The sequence below is a fragment of the Echinops telfairi genome, unplaced genomic scaffold (genome assembly GCF_000313985.2).
Source record: "Echinops telfairi isolate 266 unplaced genomic scaffold, ASM31398v2 ScPeMD7_2;HRSCAF=8, whole genome shotgun sequence".
NCBI classification, from domain to species: domain Eukaryota; kingdom Metazoa; phylum Chordata; class Mammalia; order Afrosoricida; family Tenrecidae; genus Echinops; species Echinops telfairi.
Genome location: NW_022103898.1, coordinates 9,895,821 through 9,917,106, shown reverse-complemented (window position 1 = coordinate 9,917,106; position 21,286 = coordinate 9,895,821). Strand labels below are relative to the sequence as shown.

Here is a 21,286-nt window from a genome sequence, read left to right as displayed (position 1 = left end):
CACCTGCTCATGCAGCCATCCCAGTGCACCAGTTTTTAGCAAAAAACAGCATGCTTCTCTTGCCCTACGCACCTTACATGACCTTGCTCTGTGTGACTTCTTTTTGTTTCCGTGAATGAAGAGGGACATGAAGAACAGCAATTTGATGAAGCAGAAGAGGTGAAGGAAAAAGACAAGGGAGGTGCTGTCAGCCATCCAAACAGATGAGTTTGAAAAGTGTTTCTAAGAATGGAATCACAGATTTGACAAATGTATTAAGTGTAAGGGAGGGTACTTTGAAGGTGATAAAGTTGTTTTGGAAAATAATTTAAATACATGACTTTGAGGGGGAAGAATTAGGGGGGGCGTACCCCCTCTTACATGCAAGAGTGCATGATTCTTCAGGGAAGGGGGAGCGAGATGAAACACCTCCTTCTGAAGTGTGTAGACCCCGATGTTGAGAAAGAACAGCTTCACATTTTGATATTTTTTTCTTTAATAATAGGTTGTATTATTTTCTAGCAATACTTTTTTTTTACTTTCTTGTATAAAACTCCAAGTCGTTTAGTCGATTCTGTCTCACAGAGACCCTGTAAGTCAGAGTAGAACTCCACCTGTAGGCTTCCGAGACAGTAACTCTTTACAGAAGTAGAAAGCCCTGTCTTTCTCCTGAGGAGTGGCTGGATTTGAGTTGCTGACCACGCAGTTAGCAGCCCAGCGCATAACCCATTACTCCACCAGGTTCCTACCCTTGTATAAGTGAGTGAAAAATGAACATCAATGTTTCCTTTTATTCCTCTATTCTCCTTTGGTCCTTGTACTCAGAGGCAACTATTGTTAAGTTTTCACTTTTTAAATTTTTCTGGAAATTTTATATGCTCACCCATTTCTTTTATCTAAATAGAATCATTCAATATTTATCACTCTGCAGCATGTTTTATTCTTTATGTCTTAGAGACATCCTCCTAGATAATAAATGGAATCATTCATTTTATATTGTTGTAAAATATGCTTTTAAAAAATCAAACAATATACTTACCTGGCAGGGGAGATACATTGATCACGAAGGTGGTTTTCCCAGGCGAGGCGTATCCATTGCACTCTGGATGTGCTGACCCCTGCGATTTCCCCAAATGTGGGAAACTCGACTGCATAATTTGTGGTAGTGGCGGACAAATAAAAGAATCAAACAATATATTATGAAGCTATTTCTATGTCAGTACATGTCGCCTTGCTGCAGACTTGATGTATGAATCTTAATTCATTTAACCATTCCTTATTGATAATAATTTAGGGATTTTTTGGTCTATTTAAATCAATGTTTTAATAATAATCATATATACATATATTTACATACATATGTGTATATACATATATGTATATAGAATATATCACATCTATTATATATTCCATATATAATATATATAACCATATAACCAATATATATATTGGTTATAGTGTTGGGCTGTTGTGTTAGTCCAGATAAACTAGAGAAACAAATCCAGGGAGACTCATACGTATATAAGAAAGAGCTTTATATACAAGAGCAATTGAATATAAGAAAACATCCCACCCAATCCAGCTCAAGTCCATAAGTCCAATATTAGCCCATATGTCCAGTACCAGTCTGTAAATTCCTCTACAGACTCATGCAACACATGCAATGATGCTGAGTACAGGAAGATCACAGTCCAGTGGGTGGAATGTCTTGTAGATCCAGTAGCGGTGGAAGCATCTTAGCCCTGGTGTGGGTCTCCACGTGGCTCCTCCAGCTCCATGGCTCTGGCTGCATCAGTGTAGCTCCATCAGGTTCATCTTCAGTAATGTCTTTCAGGGAGTGAGTGTGTCTGTCCCACCTCCAGTGAGCTATTTATTTCCTTAGCGCCTCCAAATGAGGTCATCAAGCTACAACCTGATCCACAGGCTAAACTCCACCCCTTCACAAGTTGACACCAGGTTATGTAATTACCACGACTGTGATCTGCATGGTCAGCAGTTCGAAATGATTAGCAGCTCCGCAGGGGAAAGATGGGACTTTCTACTCCTATAAACAGTTACAGTCTTGGAAACACAGAGGGTTGCTATGAGTCACCATTGACTCGATGGCCCTGAATTTTGGCATATATATATATCATATATTTAATAATATATGATTAAATATAATATATAATGATATATATAATACTCTCCAAGGAATGGGATTGCATGGAGAGATTATCTTTATTTACAGTTTTGAAAAATACCCTCAAATTGCCCTACCAAGACTTACATTACACCTCACCAACAGTCTACCAAAATCTCAGCCCAGAAGCCCAATGATCTTTGGGCTGATAATTTCTCCTTTATGTTTGGGCCCATTCTATGATTGCCTCTTTGTTTATACTAAACATTAACACATAAAGATAAACCAAATTCAAACAAGCAAACAAAAACCAGATTACCCATAAAAGCAGAAAAGGAACAAGGTGAAAATGAATGATAGAAGCTAGATTTCTTTGAACATATCCGTTGGTTTTTGTAGATTTGTCATTACCATACCCACTGCCAATTCATTCCCACCAGTAGTGATCCTGCAGGACAGGGTAGGGTCTCCACAGCGATAAACCAACAGAAGGCCTCATCTTCCCTTCTTAGAGCACCTGGTGGATTTGAACTGCCAGTCTTTCAGTCAGCAGCCCAATGGATAGCCCACTGTGCCACCATGCTCTTAGATTTGTCATCAGAAAATTGGAAATATTTTGCGTAATTACAAAACAAAGTTCAAGTAATTCCTAAGAACGTATAATAAAGCAAAACAATTGTATCTTGTATCCAGCTGGTGTCTTAGCTCTGAGATGTTGGTATTTTTACTCTGAGACAATTGTGTGTATAAAAGGGGCTGCATCAGGGGAGTATCATGCGACTCTCTATTTCTTTCATCTCAACCTTGAGAACTAGGAGCCTCAGCATGGGAGAAAGGCCATATGGAAGATAGAAAATATTTAAGTCGTAACCTGTAGACCTAAACTGACCTGGAAGTAGATCTGGGCTCATGAGGCGTCTTATCACCAGTGCTTTTCCTTTGCTCTCTCCTGGAAGTAGATCTGGGCTCATGAGGCGTCTTATCACCAGTGCTTTTCCTTTGCTCTCTCCTGGAAGTAGATCTGGGCTCATGTGGCGTCTTATCACCAGTGCTTTTCCTTTGCTCTCTCCTGGAAGTAGATCTGGGCTCACGAGGAGTCTTATCGCCAGTGCTTTTCCTTTGCTCGCTCCTCTGAAAAGACGTAGACACGACTCTTCCAGCTGCAGAACATGTTCAAACTGTGCTTTCCAAACACCATTTCTCTCAGAAAGAACCAGGGTTCCCGTGGAGGAATGTTTGAGACAGGAAATAAATCCTACCCAGGATTTATAAATAAATATTTATATTTATTTATAAATAAATAAATATTTATAAATAAATCCTACCCAGAGAATGCGACACCACATATGTGAGAAGAACTCAGAATCCCACTTCAAGTTTACTTTGACCAAAGATGGGAAGACTGAAGCAGCCGTCAGGATAGCAGCTGCAACGGATTGAACTTAAACATCAAGTACAGACGGGCCTCACTTGGCACAGCGGGCAGGCCTCTAAAAATGACGGTGCAAGCCCAAACCACGCAAGACAATCAGTCACCAATTGGAAGCAATCTGCTTCTCTGTAATCTTAAAATGTTTCTTATTTTGTAAAACTGTTACAAATTCTTGTACCATTCGTTGTACTAACACAGAGAAATGAAAAATAATAAAACTACTATTGAGGCAGTACATTGTATTTAAAACATTAAAACCCTCATGAATTGAATTCTTTGTAAAAAACTTAACAAGATTTGCAACAACAACAGTCGCTGCCGAGGCTGCTTGTGTACAACCAAACCTTCATGGGGCTTGGTGCATGCTTTGCAGATTTATGCTCATGGTTTCATGAGACATCCGGTTAATTGGCCGACTCGCATGTTGAGTGATTCTACTCCACCTTCTAATTGGTTGCGTAGTGCCTGCATGGGGTCTTAAAAAAACGTGTTAGCAGCCATCCAATCGCAATTGGTTGCTTGGAACAACAGAGGCAAAATGAGAATCAAGTACATAATCAACAAAGCAAACTCATGACGAGTGGATTCTGGCTCATAGTGACTACAGGACAGGGTACAATTGGCCCTGCAGGTTTTTAAGACTGTAAATCTTCCCAGGACTAGGAAGCCTCATCTTTCTCCCCTGGAGTGGCTTGGTGGCTTCAAACTGCTGACCTTGTGGTTAGCAGTCCAATGTGTAACCCACGATACCACCAAGGCTCCTGTGGATCAGGTATAGAAAGAGGAACTAGAATGTGTGTTTAATCATTTCCATGAATAACTGCTCTTTTGCCATGAGACCAGAATTAGATAGTACCATTACCAGACTTTTAAGACAATGATTCTATAACCGACTCCTGATCAAAAGGAGGGAAATGTAGAACAGAATTTCCAATTCTCAGGACACCAGACATTCTGGAGTCACGGAAGCTGACGAACCCCCAGTGATTGCCCTGACAGGATATTTAAACCAGAAACGTCTCCTGCAGTCTTCTTACAACTCAACAGTAGTTCAGCTTCTCTGTTGTGAAGTGCTATCAAGTTGGTCTGACTCCGAGCGACCTTATAGACAGCAGAATGAAGCTCTGCCCGGTGCTGTGCCATCGTCACAATCATCACTCTGTCTGAGCGCACTCTGGCTGCCACTGTGTCAATCCATTTTGCTGAGGGTCTTCTGCACAAGGAGCACATTGAACGTTTACCTTTCCAGCAACTTTCTCTTTCTGACGCCGTGGATGTTAGCTAAGATGACAGAGACCGCCTTTAGGCTCACTTGCTTCTGAGCCTTTTCCAGAACTGCCTTTGACATCCATCATTCTACAAATAGTCTTTTCAAGGTAATTTAAGCTTTAACTAAATACCTTAAAACTCTTTCGTTCTCCACCATCACCCACTTCCCAGAACCACTTCCACACTGTAGGTAGGTATTTTTAAGAGCACCTCAGTCAGTTCTGTATTGGTTCTCTATGCTCCGATTACAGAAATACCCCAAGTGGGTCACTTTAATAAACAGCTCAGGAGGGCAGAGTTCTGAATTCAGGGCACCAGCTCTCGAGTGAAGCTGGCTATTCCCCTGGCAGGTCTGGGGAAAGGCCCTTGTCTCCTTGGGCTTCTGTTTCTGCTCATTCTTCATGTGATTTGGTCTCTCTCCTCCGTCGGTCTCTGCTTGCTGAATTGCTTGGTTACTCTCTTTTATTGTTTACACTCTTTGATATTTCAGGAGAGATGACTCAAGATATACCCTACCTGGATCCCACCCCATTCACGTAACAAAGACAGCCCCTTTCCAAGTCTCTGAGGGGTGCTCCCAGACTTTTAGTACCCCAGACACCATGCACCCTTTTGCAATATAGAACCTGCCCTGTATGAAACACATTATGTAGTTATCTGAGTTGTCCCCTGGAACTATGTCTTCAAGTCAGAAAACCACTCTCTTGAGGTGTTTAGTTGGTCTAAAAAGTATCCATACTTGTGTCTCCTAAGTGTTTTATTATATATATGAAAATGCATGCATGCACACACGTATCTATATGGAGATATGCCTATAGATATTTATGTGTACCCATATGTACTCATATTTTATATGGCTATATATACATATATTTTAAATATATATATACATATATATATTTACACATTGGGTTGCTAGCTGCAAGGTTAGCAATTTAACACCACCAGTCTTTCTCCTTTCACCAGTCTTTCTCACCACAGAGCTTTCTACTCCAGTAGAAACTCAGTCAGTTCTACGCTGTCCTATAGGGTCACTGTGAGTGGGCACTGACACCATGGCAGTGAGTTTGGGTTTTTTGGTATGTTTGTGTGTGTGTGTGTATGTGTGTGTATAGAATGGTACACATAGTTTTTAGTTGTTAGTGGTATTGTTGCAAAATTGTAGTTGTTATATTCTTTCCCAAAGATATCATTTTTTTCTGATGCATTTTTTTTAGTGACATCGTTTAACTTGGTTGAGCTGTGTCCCTTCACCCACATTTGATGTTACCCTTCTCATCACCAGAGGAAATGTTTACTATCTAGTTAGTGCTTCCCCTTTCCCCCCACCCCTATGACTGGTGACCCCAATAGGCATTGGTCTCTGTCTAAATATCTATTTTTGTTTTCTTATAAAAGTATGGCCACACAATATTGGACCTTTAGCGATTAACTTACTTTACTCAGCATAGTATCCTACAGATTTCATCTACTTTATAAGATGTTTCAAGGATGCATCAGTATTCTTTATGGTTGCATAATATTCCATTGTGGTTACACGCCAAAATTTGCTTATCCATTCATCTGTTGAGGAACACCTCTTAGATTGTTTCCATTTTTTGCTATTGTCATAGGCTTCGATGAACGCAGTGTGAGATGTCTATTTGTATCATTGCTATTAGATCTCTGAGGTCTACACAAGAGTGGGATTACTGGCTCATCAGGGATTCCTGTGTCTAGCTTTTTGAGGAAGTGCCGTAGTACTTTCCGTAGGGGTCTACCATTTTACAATCCATTGGATGAGGATGCTGAAAGATCTTTTAATGTGAACATTTTTGCTGGATCATTTCTTCTGGGATATCTCCGTCCTTTTCCTCACAACCACTTCTAAAATGTATGTCAATAAAGTTGCCTTTGCTTAATTCTTCCGGAGAGACCAATCCCTGGAGAAGGACACCATGTTTGGTGAAGTAGAGGGGCAGCAGACCAGAGAACAGCCCTCAGCGAGATGGATTGACAGTGGTTGCAACCATGGACTCGGGCACAGAAATAATTGTGCGGATGGCACAGGACCAAGCAGTGTTTTGTTCAGTTGTGCATGGGGTTGCTGTGAGTTGAACAACAACAAGTTCCTCTCGATGCACTGGAATGGCAGGAATGTTAGCATTTCCAGAGCCAACTATTTTTCTGTAGCTCCATTTACATTGGATTCATAAATCATTCCAACATTATCACGTTCCATTCCTTTGTTTATCTTCAGCTTGTTGGCCAGTTTACCTTCGTAAAATGTCACTTGGGTTTCCCGCTGGGAACCAATGAGGCAACCAAAACTCTTCTGTGTGTACACTGAATTGCAGCTACATACTGAGAAATTCACCAACAGACTTGGAAAGACATGGGATGATGGGCTATTGACCGTGGTTGTTGTTGGTAGGTGGTGGTGAGTCGATTTCAACTCATAGAGGACCCGACGTACAACAGAAAGAAGCACTACTTGGTTCTGCACCGTCCTCACAATTGTTCTTATGTTTGACCCCATTGTTGCAGCCACTGTGTCAGTTCACGTCCTTGGCGATTGCTCCCTCTGTTTTGCTGACCTACTATACCAAGCACGCTGTCCTCTTCCAGGGACTGCAATCTCCTGATCACATCGCAAAGAACGTGAGACGGTCTTGCCCTCCTTTCTTCTGAAGAGCATTCTGGCTGTACTTTCTGCAAGACAGATTTGTTGGTTCATTTGGAAGCTCATCGCACTCTCACTATTCTTCGCCAGCACCAGAATTCAAATGCCTTGGCTCTTCTCCAGTCTTCCTGGTGGTGTAGTGGGTTACGTGTTGCTCTGCTGACTGCAAGCTTAGTAATATAAATCCAGCAGTCGCTCCACAGGAGGAAAATGAGGCTTTCTACTCCCATAAAGATGTGTAACCTTGGAAACCCAAACATTTCAGCCCAGACGCCCAAAGGGGCAGTTCTACTCTAGCCTATCAGTCAGGACAGGAAGGAATTGACTCATGGTATTAACTGTGGTGTGTTTCTGTGACTTATTTAGTGATTTGTGGATTGAAGAATTAGCCGTGATGTTATTATTCCATACTAGTCCGTAATAACTGAAATTTGAACCATATTGTTGGAAGACTTAGTTGTCTTCTTTAGTGCGTTGGGCTGGGTTGTCTAGGGAAACAAATTCAGTGACACTCATCTGTGTATAAGGAAGAGCTTTATATCCAGAAGTCATCTTACATCAAGTAGGCGCCCAGCCAGTTCGACTCAATCCATGAGTCTGATACAAGCCGGGACCCTCTTCCGACTCACATAACTGCAGGCCGATGACACAGAAAGGTGAAGCAGGAAGCAGGAAGATCACAGGCTGGTGGATGTAGACTCGTGTGGATCCAAGGTTGGTGGAAACAGGCAGGACACTGTCGTTAGATGTGCCACGGAGTGAATTCGGACTCATGGCGATTGTGTGCGCAATAGAACAAGAGAGTCCCCAGGCCTGCACCACCCTCGCAAGTGTCCCTGTGTCTGAGCCCATGACTGCAGCACCGTGTCAGTTCCCTTGTGAGGGCCTTGCTCTTGCTCCCTGGCCCTCTGCTTTCCCGTGTCCAAAGCAGGTGACACAAAGCCTCGCCATCCTGCCTCTACGGACATTCTGCTGCACTTCTACGTGCTCTTTTGCAGCCCATGGTGTTTCCAGTGTTCTTCACCAGCACCATGATTCAAATGCATTGATTCTTCTTCAGCCGTCCTTAGTCAACGTCCAGCTTTCATATGCAATCACATGCATATGCGTATGATTGAAAAGACTGTGACTTGGTCAGGCACACTTTAGTCCTCAGAGTAGCATCCTTGCTTTTCGATACTTGAAAGAGCTCTTATGCAACAGATTCGCCCAATGCAACGCATTGTTTGATCTCTTGTTGTTGCTTCCTGGAGAACTGATTGTGGATCCCAGCAAGAAAAAGTCCCTGACAACTTCACTCTTTGCTCCATTTCCCATGATGTTAACTCTAGGTTCTGTTGTGAGGATTATTGTTTTGGAAGTTCTCGCCACCATAAGAAGGCAAGAGAAGAGAAGATATTCCAAATCGGAAAGATATAAAATTGTTTTTATTAGTATCGATGATTATTTGAAGACATGATTGTAGAAAATCGCACAGCTACAGCTAGTTGGATTCAGCAAGGTTGCAGGATGCAAGAGCAACAGCAATCAATTGCATTCCTATATACTTATTATGAACATTTCTATACACTAATTTTAAACATATGGAAATGGAAATTAAAACAGAATACCACTTACAACTCAACAGAGAAGTGAACCCTTGCTACTGAATCTGTACCAATCCCATAGGACAGAGTAGAACTGCTCCTTAGTGTTTCCAAGACTATAAATCTGTAGGGGACAGGCAGCCTAATCTTTCTCCTCTGGAGCAGCTGGTGGGTTTGAACCACCAACCTTGTGATTAGCAGGCCAACAATTAACCTACTGCACCACCATAGCTTCTTAAAAGCGAATTACTTATGCATCACTATAATAAAACATTACAGTGTCTGTATGTTGCAGATCATTAAACACTAATGAAAGAAATCAACAAACCTCACATACTAGAGAGACCACATTCATGGGTTGGAAGGCACAACATAGTAGAGATGTCAGTTCACTCCTAATTGCTCTATAGTTTTAAAGCAAAATCCGTAAGTACCCAACAAGACTTTGTGTAGGCATAGATAACAAGTCTATTTGAAAGTTGTAGGAAAAGCTGAAGTCATCTTGACAAGAAGAATGAGATTGGAGTAGTCGCTCTACCTGGTATCAAAGTCTATTGTGTGGTTACAGTAATCAAGAGAATGTGATGTCAGCTGAGAAACAGGGCAGTAAAGCAAAATGGAGACCTAGAAATGGCCCCTAGCAAACAGGCCCAACTGATTTTTAATAAAAGTGCAAAGGAAATGGACGTAAATGGAGGGAAGATACTCTTTTCAACAAATGATACTGGGGCAATTGGAGACTTACTGGCAAATCAATGAGCCTCAACCTAAACCTTAGGTAAAAACCAACTCCAAATAGAGCTTGCACTTACATGTACAACATAAAACTTTAAACATAGGAGAAACTCTAGGATTTGGCAAAGAAGTCTCTGTTTTAATGTCAAAGCAGAATTCCCAGCAGGAAAAATTAGCAAAGAACTTCACCAAAATGTAAAGCATTCACTCTTTATGTCTCCATGAACAGGCTGAAAAGATAAGCTATCCGCTGCAGGGCACCTTTGCAAGACCTAACTGACAAAGAGCTTGTACCTGGATCATCCAGAGAAGTTTCCAAGTTCAATAGTGAAAATCTAAACCATCAAATTAGAGCCTGGGAAAGAAGCTAGTCCCCTGAGAGGAATTATGTATGGCAAATAAACACATAAAAAGCTGTTCAATATAATGAGCCATTAGGATAATGTGATTTAAATGCACAGTGAGATATCACTAATATACCTATCGGGATGGTATGGAGAAAATAGTCACAACACCAAATGCTGATGGGGGTGCAGAGATGTGAAATGTTCCTCTATTGCTGATGGAAATGTAAAATGATACAGCTATTCTGGAAAACCATTTGGCTGTTTCTTATAAAACTAAACATGCAACTACAATATGACTCAGCAATGGCACTCTTGGGCATTTATCCTAGAGACGTGAAAACTGATTTCCACACATAAAAATCTGTACACACATATTCATGATACTCTACAGCTGAAAACAAGCTTGCTGTCCTTTAATGGGTTAGACCAAAGAGAGTGGATGCCCCTCAGCAACAAAAATGACAACTGCATAGTACATGCAATAACTTGGATGAATCTCAAAGAATTATTCCAGGCGGAGGGTGGGGGAAGGAGTGGAAGCCAGTCCTCAAAGGCTGCATACTATAGGATTCCAATGAGAAGTCAAAGTACAGGAATGAAGACCAGTGTAGTGGTTTGCAGGAATAAAGAGGGGGAAATGTGTACAGCTATAGAAAAATAACAGGAGGGGTCCTTTTGGTGGTGGAAATGTTCTGTGTCTTGACTGTATCAGTGTTAATGCCCTGCTTGTGATTGAACTGTAATTTTGCAGGATATTACCATGGAGCGGGGAGCGGGTGGAGGTTTGGGTAAAGGACATACAACAGCTCTCTGAATTAATTCTTATAGATGCACAGGAACCTAAAACAATCTCCAGAAGTTTTACTTTGCAACGTGGCAAAGTCACTTTGGAAAATGGCTTTGCGGTTTCTAATGAGGTTAAGCGTTAGTCTGTCCTATGACCTAGCAATTTCACTCCAATGTAAATACCCGTGAGTAGTGAGTGCATTTGTCTCTGGAAAGATTCATATAAGAATGCTTGTAGTAGCTTCATCCATAAAAGCCCAAATATGGAAACAACTCAAATGTCTATCTGCAAGAGAATGAATAAATAAATTGTGGGAATATGATCAACATGGGAAGGGTTTGGGGGTTACTTTCTGGGCTGAAGGAAATATGGTTACATGGAGTGTGTGAAAAGTTATTGAGTTCAACACTTCAGGTTTGCATATTTTACTATATGTAATTATATTTTAATAGCATTTTAATTATATATATATATATTTAAATCCCCAGCTTACAGAAGGAAAACTGATATATTAACCAATCTCACTGGATTTGGATCCTCCTTCAAACAAACTTAGAAAAATCTGTTTAACATTTATGAGTAATTGTTTAGACACTTATGAGTAATTGATCTGAGCAGTGTAGGATCACTAATGATTTTAAAGAATCATTGGGAAGAAGATGCGATACAATTACTATTGGACTTTAAAAGGCCTTATCATTTAGAGGTATGTCATGAAGTGATGTAGCTAGAATTGGCTTCAAACTAAAACAGGGAAGAATGGGAGGAATCTAAGTGGAACAACATTGGTCATGAGTTGATTATTGCTTAGCCTGCATGATTCGATCATCTTTCGCCTTTAAACTTCATGATAAAATGTTAAAAATTTTAAATCTAAAATAAAAGACACACCCAGGCTGCTTTATTATTACCAAAACAACAAAGCGATTGACCACTGTGATAGTACCCTTCAGGGTTGTCCAATTGAAATCACTGCCAATTTCCATGGGGTGTCTCCAGCAAGGAGTGGGGGTTCCAGAGGAAGGAAACTACCCAGGACTTCAGGGGCCCCAGGGGTATGGACAATTTATGTGGCTCTTGTGCCAATCAAAATGTGGAGCTGATAAAGTTAGCCTACACCCACGCACATTGGATCGCCATAGTAATTAGACAGGGAGATTAAATTTGTTTTTCCAACTCTCACGCTCTCTCTTCTTTTCTCTCAGGACCTGATATTATTTTATGATGATGACCCAAAGCCACCTTTGCCAACAAGACCACCTTCCACGGCCTCTCCTGCTATGGGGACATCAGACGTGGAAGCAGAGGTCCGTAACCCCTGGGACGCAGGTAACTACGTGGCAGGGAGTTTACTTGGAAAGCGGAATGCAAAGAAACCCGGGCAGGGATTGCTTTGCATCAGCCCTCCTTTTGCGAACACGAGCAGCAGTGGCTCTTGTTTCACTGTGGTAATGAGGGCTGAGACGAGCCTGGGTAAATTCAACCCACACATGCTCCTTTGTCTTATTTTATTGTTTGTGCCCATGGCTTTTCTTTATTTTGCTCTATTTTCTTTTTTATGGTTTCCAAAAAAGTATTAACTAATATCTTTTACAAATGACAAAACACCAAAATTCTCATTGGAGTTCCTTATTTTCTTGTTTTGATTAGCTTTCTTTTGATGCAGCGTTTAAATTATGATTTTTTTTTAAATTCAAAAAGTAGGCTTGAGGGGGGGAAATGTGAAAACTCGAGATGCCTGGAGTCCTGCAAATGGGGCCATCATTTCTTGAGTAATTAACATCAGGGGAAAAAAAGCTCTTCTAAATTCTACAAAGCTGATGTCCGACAAATTATACTATCAAAACCCAAATCTGTATGGTGATTCAGGACCCTTTTAGAGCTGACTGAGGCACTGCCGATCTGCTCCACGTTAGCCCCCTTCTCCCCGAACCCTCCGTTTTCAGTCCGCTCTGCTTGTTTTTCTCACAGCGCAGGAAGCCTTGAAGGGAGTGGAACGTTCCCAGGAGTACCCTTCATCCTCTTACGTCTCGTTACTTCTATTTCCTTCCATGTGTCCTTGCCCTTCTCACACAGGTGTTCAAGTTCCACCTTCCCCTTTTCATAGGATGATGCCCCTCAAATAACCTGCTCTCCCTAACTCCCTCTTGTCTTTTGAGCCTCCTCTTTTTCAATGAAAATGTCCTATAAAAATCGACTCCATTCAAGTTGATCCTGCTTCATGGCAACCCTAACTCAAACACACACTGCCAGTGATTGCATAGGACAGAGTCGATCTGCACCGTAGGGTTTCCCTTAGGGAAGCCCCGAAGGTAGGTCTGGTTCCAGATTTGAAGCGTGTCTAAGGGAGCGTCAGGGCTTGCACCACTCCTCTCATACAGCAAGCAAATCTGCTCCTTTTCATGACTTTGAATTGGTGCCTACATTTTCCTCCCGTTCCGTGTGGGAGTTTCTAGCTGAGTTACCATCTAATTCTTCTGGTCTCAAGATAGTGGAGGTTGCGGTTCACATGGTCACCAGTCTAACAGGCACAAAATGAAGTCACTGGGGCTTCTGGTGATGTTTGTGTAACTCCCCCTCCCCATCAGAAACAAAACAAAAAAACACCAGTGCCATCAAGTTGATTCCAACTCACTGTTGTTAAGTGCTGTTGAGCTGGTGTAAACTCAAAGCTTCCTGTGCACAGTCGCACACAACAATGCCCAATCCTGTGCCGTCCCCATAATTGTCATGCTTGAGCCCGTTAGCGCGGCCACATGGTCAGTCCATCTTGTCAAAGGTCTGCCTCTTTTTCACTGCTCCCTTGCTTGACCAAGCTTGATGTCCTTTTCCCGGGACTGATCGCTCCTGATCACATGTCCAAAATACATGAGATGAGGTCTCGCCATCATTGCTTCTCAGGAACACTCTCGCTGTGCTTTTCCACCACTTACCCGCCGTTTGTCTTACTGTGACGTTGGAAGCGATGTCATTAGTGTGTCAGACACCAGCAGGGTCCCTCAGAGTGAATGGGTTTCAGCAAAGCTTCCAGACAAAGAACAGACTACCAAGAAGGAAGCGTCTGTCCATTTCTGAGGGATTGGCCGCTGGAAGCCTTATGAAGAGCCGCAGCATAGTCCAGCTCATAGTGACACACCATCTGGGGCTCCTGAGGCTACGGATCTTTACAGTAGCACACAGCCTCATCGTTCTCTGGGTTTGAACTGACCATCTCGTGGTTAGCAAGCCAGCACTTACCCCGTAGAACCTGGTATTATGGATACAAATAATGGTTACACATGCTTACCGCCCCCCATTTTAACAAATAAAACAGAACCATTTGCTTTGTCATCTTAGAATTCACTTTAAGCAAATGGATCCAAGCGGAGAAGTGTGAAAGAAGCACATTTTGGGCCCTAACATTCCCTAAACACTTGCATTTTAATATAGGGAAATCTCATATCAATAAGTATAAGGGCAGCCCTAGAGTGTCATAAAGCATATAGTCCATGGGGATGACCCCACCATTTCACTTGGCTGGAACCAACCTTCACCGGAAGGGCTTTTCCTATCTTTAAGTCTTTCTCATTCTCTTATATTTCCTTCGATACTGGTCTCAGAGTTTTCTTGATAAAATTCACACATTAGCATTTCACTTCTCAGTGTAACCTCTTTGAATGGTCCTTCACTGCCGATAGTAGAGAGTCAATCTCTGGATAGTGTTCTATAAGACCTTTAGAGTTTGGGCCCAGCCAACCCGGTGGGCCTCTCTCTGCAATACGCACCTACATTGCACTTCTTGTGCAGTTTCTTCGCTTCAGAACGTCTGTGTGCCTGCTCGTTTGGCTGTGCAGTTTACCTTCCAGCTCACCGACTTCAGCCACTTCGCCTCACAAATTCTCCGGAGTCGGAACTGGGGCAGGACACAGTGGGGATGGCTTGTCTGCTCCGTGATGTATGTCTGGGCCTCAGCTGGAGAACTCGGAGGCCTGGGGGCGGGAACCTTTTGCGGGTTCTTTCTTTCGCTTTTTTCGGTTGTTGTTGGTTTTCGGTTGGGGGGTCTCCGTTTCTCTCCACATGGGCCTCTTCATGTGATCTGGCCACACAGACGAGTTTGGGCTTCCTCACAGCATGGTGGCTGGTTTCCAAGAGTGAGCATCCTGTGAAAGGAAGGGCCAGGCAGAAGCTGCATAGCCTCCAAGTCAAGCTGTGATCCTTCCACCCATTCTATTCATCAAGGCAATGACAGAGTCCCGCCCAAGTTCAAGAGGCGGGAACATAGCCCCCCCCCTCACCCCCAGGAAAGAATGTCAATGCCATCTGAAGGAAGAACAAGTTGGGTTGGATGTATATTGGTGCAGATCCAGACATCTTTGGACAGTACAATCCTCCACCAACTTACTAACACTTGACAGAATCCTACTCAAACATCAAGGCCGCGTTGAAATGTCACTACTGCTAGCAAATCCTTCGACACGCTAAACTCATCTCTTATTTCACCATGTTACTGCGTGACTTTGTTCATATTCCTATTAGAAAATGTAGAGTTGTGTATCTTAATTACTCTTTATTTTAAATGATATAAACAACAAACTCGAATATATTCAGTATTTTTATACACAAAAGCAGTATTAATAAAGATAAAATTTCCCTTGACTCTCTCTTTCTCCAACACACTCCTCTTCCCAGAATTAACTGTCACTATCAATTCGGTGCCACTTTTGCCATAACTAGATGATTACATTGACATGCATACATGTACCTGTACCTTTACAACTAATAGTTTGGTTTGTTTTAGAGCGTTGTTCTGGGTGTTTCTGTGACTTTAAAAACCTTAACAATGGCACATGGAGAATCGTCAGTGTGTGTGAGGAAGTATAGGCTTAGCTTTTTTACCTCCTGCATTGCCTGGTTATTACAGTTTGTTCTCTTCCTGGTAGGCATTTTGGTGTCTTATAGTTTTCACGATTACGAACAATGCTTTGGTGAATACCCCTGTGTAGATAGGTGAATGTTTCTTTAGCAAAAAGGATCACTGGGAACGAAATTCCTGGGTGGTGATGTGTCATTGGTTCCCTAGTGCTGTTACAATGGACATGCCACAGAGGTGGCTTTTAACAAACACAGGTGTGTTTTCTCACAGGTTAGTAGGCTAGGTCTCCAAATTCAAGGCACCGCCTCCAGGGGAAGGCGCTCTCTCTGTTCCAATCCAAAGCTCAGTGCTATCAATACTGACTCGTAGTGATCTCCTGTGTGTTTCCAATAACTGTAACTACTTACAGATGTAGAAAGCCTCATCTTTCTCCCAAGAGACTGCTGGTGGTTTTGAAATGCCAACCATGGAGATTGCAGCCCAACACATAATCACTATACCACCTGGGATCCTCTTCTTGCTCTGTTGGCTCTGGGGAAAGTCTTTGCCTCTTTACAGAGTCTCGTTTTGTGGCTTGATGATCTCTGCTTCTTTTATACCTCAAAAAATTGATTGACTTAATACACCCGACACTGATATTGCCTTGTCTTCATTTTGTTATAGCAGTGCCCTAAGCAGACGGCATTAGCAAACAGAAGTTTACTTTCTTACGGTTTAGGAAGCTAGACATAAAAATGTAGGATGTCCGCAAGGCTTTCCTCTCTCCATTGACTCTGGAGGAAATTCTTTATCTCACTGAGCTTCTGCTCCTGGCCAGTCTTCAGGTGGTGCTGCATCTCTCACCTCCATTTCTGCCTCTTCCTGGCTTCTCTAATCTCTTTCATATCACAAACAAATCAGCTCAAGAAACCCCCGGCACTAATCCTGTCACTAACATAACAAAGACAACCTATTCCCAAATGGAATTATAGCCACAGACATGTAGTGGTTAGGACTGACAATACATAATTTAGGGAGACTATAAAGAAAGATGATAAGGGATATGGGGGTGACATCTGACTTCCTCCAGCTTCACGGGGACAGGGGGGCGGGGAATTAAACCCCACGTCAGCATCACCCAAGGTTAATTTCTAGGAGGCTAAGGTCAGACCTACCCTCACCCTCAACCATCCTTCCCAATTCTGACACCAGCAGTTTCTCCCACGAACACTCTATTCTTTCTTTCTTTTTTAAAAATCATTTTATTGGGGGCTCGTACAACTCTTATCACAATCCATACATCCATCCATTGTGTCAAGTACATTTGTTGCCATCATCATTCTCCAAACATTTGCTTTCTACTGGAGCCCTTGATATCCGCTCCTCATTTTTCCCCTCCCTCCCTCTCTGCTTCCCCCTCCCTCATGAACCCTTGATAATTTGTAAATTATTATTATTTTGTCATATCTTATGCTGTCTGATGTCTCCCTTCATCCAGCACACTCCATTTCTCAGCTGCATTCAACAATTTATTCAATAGCCATGCAGAACTCACAGATGATACTCGCAATTATGGGGTTTATTTAGGAAGTTAAGAGGTTACAATCCAAGATCAGAAGTGCTCAAGGTACAGTTACTCAGTTAGGATGATCTTTTCTCTGCCATGCTTGGAGGCAGGGCTCTCTCTGGCCCTTTGCCCTGACTTCTACCTTGCTGAGGCTGTGTTACAAAACTCTTTTAGGGTTGCCAATACATGCTCAAAGGGCATGCCACTCCACCATAATCCTCAGCCTACAAGCACTCAGCTCCAGCTCAGCAGGTCAGCAAACTCAGCTGGAGGGAACCCACTGCACAGGCCAGCCTTCTGCCCGAGGCGCTCAGCGCCACTTGCTCTGTGGGCTGGGAAGTCCATATGCCTCCTGTTCCAGCTCCTCATTCTGCCGCTACTCTGGTGTCAGAGTCTCCTCCTGGGTCGAGGAGGTTCAATACACAGAGGTCTCCGGACCAAAAGGACACACATCACTCCTGGTTCTCTTGCTGGTAGTAACATCCCCCTTTCCTGTTTTTGCAATGCCTAGTTTTCTACCCAGCAGGATGGCAATCACAATTAACCCTGTCAACAATCACTCATAGCTGAATCATGTAATTCTATGAGTATCTTCCCCCCACCTTATCTTACGCAGACCCATCATGAAAAAGTCATTTGGTGGGAGTTAAAGACCATGTCTAGAAGAGCCATATTATACTAATTCACCACACTACTGGGACAAAATTTAACTCCAAGCATGTCTAATTAACATAAAGAAAAGCCATTCCCAAATGGGATCACAATCACAGGTATAGGAATTAGGATTTTCAGTTCAATCTGTAACTTTCAACCTCCTGTGCCCCAAATTCATCATCTTCTGAATCATATAAATCAAATATGGATGAGACTTCAGGTGTTTTCCACGCTGGGGCAAACTTTGGAACCTAGTTTAGAAGTGATCTGATTCCGAAGTATAATGATGGAACAGGCTCAAGGTAGATATTTACGTTACAAATGGGAGACATTGGAAGGAAAGAAGGAATAACAGGAACCACGCAAATCCAAGACCCAGCAAAATAAATTCTTTCTCAAGGCTTAGAAATAACCCTCTGTGCATTAGGATAGTCTGGACAATGGCTGTGTCCTCCAGCCTCTGAAGGTTGGCCATGCTCTCAGGTTCTGGGTGTAGGCACCTTAGCCCTGGGATAAGACTTCACTTTCCAGGCCCACTGCTATGGACTCCTGCCCCTCGGTGTTGGGTAGCCCTGTCCTACGAGGCCATCTTCATGGTGACCCGACTCCTTCAGCAACAGTAAGCTCTGGTCTCCTACCCCTTGGGCGTGACAGCCCCTCCTTAGTTTATATGATAGAATTTTCCAAATCCTTATGTTCTGATTTTATTTGCAAAATTGATGTTTAAGTTCTCTCTTCCCTCCCACCCTCTACTGTAAGCAGCAAAAAGAAACCATGCTGCTCTTTTAAGATCTGGCTTAAAAATCTTCTCACCGAAATACCCAAGTCTATCACTTACAAATTCTACTGTCCACCAAACGTGCAAACATAATTTAGACAAGTTCCTTGCCACTGCATTTAAAAACACGGCCCTTCCTCCATTGTCCAATTACAGGTCATTTCCTTTTAAAGCCTCACCTGTTAGCATGCTCCTTTCGCAACATTGCTAACTGCACTATATGCTTTCTCTAAGATGGCAGAAGCTTTCTGTCTGAGTCTCCACAATTCCTTCTGAGACCTCACCAGAATTTTCTCTGATGTCCTCATAATCCTACCAGCAGTCTCTTCAAGGAAATTTAGGACTTTACTATTCAAATCAAAATCCAAAGCCACTGCCAATATGTTCATTCTGATTCATATTGGGCACCTTAAAGTTCTTCCAGCCTCTACTCATTTCCCAATTCCAAACCCTTTTCCACATTGTAGGTACATGTTGAAGCAGCACCCTGCTCCTGGTACCAAATGTCAAAGTCTGGGTTTTCTAGAGGAGCAAACCCAGCAATGTTTATAAAACATTTAAATAGAGAAAAATGTACATCAAAGAAATGGCTCATCTGATTTGGGGGCTGGCAAGTCCCAAATTCATGGGCCAGGCAATGGCAAAAAACAGCAGCTCATGCTTGCAAGGGTTGCCAAACCCCACATTTGTAGGTCAGATGGCAGGCTGCAGACCTCTAGTGGCCGACAGGGTTGCAAGCATTGGTAAATGTAAAATTTGCACATCAGGGCTGACCAGACACTTCTGCAGGCTTATGTCCTCCAAACCAGAGGTCAAGCCTTAAGAAGAGTGCAGAGTTGAGAATGAGCGTGAGTTTTACCAGAGCATCCATTTATATCATGGAGGCAGGCCACACCACCAAGGAAAGTCCCCTTTCAATTGATTGGTTGTTCACATCAGTTCACAAAGTGGAGGCTGATTACATCATGACCTCCAAAGCTCTGAGAATCATCGTCTAGCCAAGTTGACACATAGCATTAACCATCTCATGATGCATGCTTATTTTTATTTTAGTGATATTGCCAAATTACCCTTCAAAAGGCCACTGCCGATTTACTTTCTGGCTTGCAGTATATGAAAGTACCTGTTCACTCACACCCTCACCAAGACTGGATATTTTCAAGTCTTATATTTGCACCACGTGGAATGTGTTAGGGGGAGTTGTCTAAAGAAACCAATCTCCTGACATTCACATATGTATAAGAAAAAGCTTTCTATCAAGAAGTACTTATATATCAAGAAGACATACCAGCCCAGCCCAACTCGAGTCCTTAAGTCCAATGCTAGTCCATAAGTCCCTTTTCAGACTTGGTAGCCACTCACATGATGCAGAATGGTAAACTGGGAAGCAGAAGATTACAGGCCAGAGGGTGCAGCGTCGAGTGGATCCAAAGGTCAGTAATATAGTATGACAGATCTCAGGGTCAGGGCCACCCCTGGAGGCAGACACAGAGTCCCAGTGAAGCTCCAGTGAGGAACTTGCCATTAAGGTGGTGTCATCGGGGTGCAACCTGATTGACAAGTCTAGCTAGGAGTGTCTAGTTGACATAATCCCTAAGCACCACAGTGGATTAAAGTGAGATTGCATAGCAGGTATAGTTTACACACTGAATTACCTACGTGCCTTCTTAACCTATCTTTTCCTTTGGTTGTTTGTTGTCATTCATTTAGTTTGGTTTTATAGCATCCTCTCTATATGCTGCTAATCTTTCTCTGTTGTTTATGTTGCAATTATCATCTGCTAGGTTGTGAATCGTCTTTCAAGTTTCTTAATGGTGTCTTTATAGAAGTTTTGTCTTTTATATAGTCGAATGTATTTCTCTTTTCCTTCATAGCTTCCGGGGTTTCTTTACTTTTATTTTTTTATACAGATCTTTCCAAACCATGTTCACAATATATTGGAGTATTTACCCATATTTTGACTGTTTTAGCTTTTTAATACATCTAGATTTAAAGTATTCGTGAATGGTTTTAAACAGGGATTATACCTTTCTCCTTAATGGACAACCAGTAGTTTCATAAACATCTACTGGCCAGTCCTTTTCCTTTTCTCTATTGTTTTGAAATGACCTGAACTAAATAGAGCTGATTTCTTTTTAAAAATAATTTTATTGGGGGCTCTTATAGCTCTTATCCCAATCCATACATAAACATCCATTGTGTCAAGCATATTTGTACATGTGCTGCCATCATCATTTTCAAGACATTTTCTTTCCACTTGAGCCTTTGGTATCAGCTCATCACCCCCTCCCTCCCTCATGAACCCTTGATCATTTATAAATTATTATATTTTTCATGTCTTATACCGACTGCTATCTCCCTTCATCCACTTTTCTGTTGTCTATTCCCCTGGGAAGGGGTTATAGGTAGATCCTTGTGATCGGTTTCCCCTTTTCCCCCTACCTTTCCCTTCCCCTCCTGGTATCACTACTCTCATTATTGGTCCTGGGGGGTTTATCTGTCCTGGATTCCCTGTGTTTCCAGCTCTTATCTGTACC

General features: G+C 42.4%; 1 protein-coding gene and 1 pseudogene across 1 annotated transcript in view; both read left to right on the top strand.

Annotated features, from left to right (window-relative positions):
• ENTHD1 (ENTH domain containing 1) overlaps positions 1–21,286 on the top strand; it is a 180,390-nt gene that overhangs the window by 61,505 nt on the left and 97,599 nt on the right. Inside the window, exon 4 of the mRNA XM_004700677.3 lies at positions 12,125–12,248. Within this exon, the coding sequence (XP_004700734.1) occupies positions 12,125–12,248 (124 nt within the window). The remainder of the gene's footprint in view (positions 1–12,124; positions 12,249–21,286) is intronic.
• Positions 1,011–1,154, top strand: LOC115870843 (annotated as a pseudogene).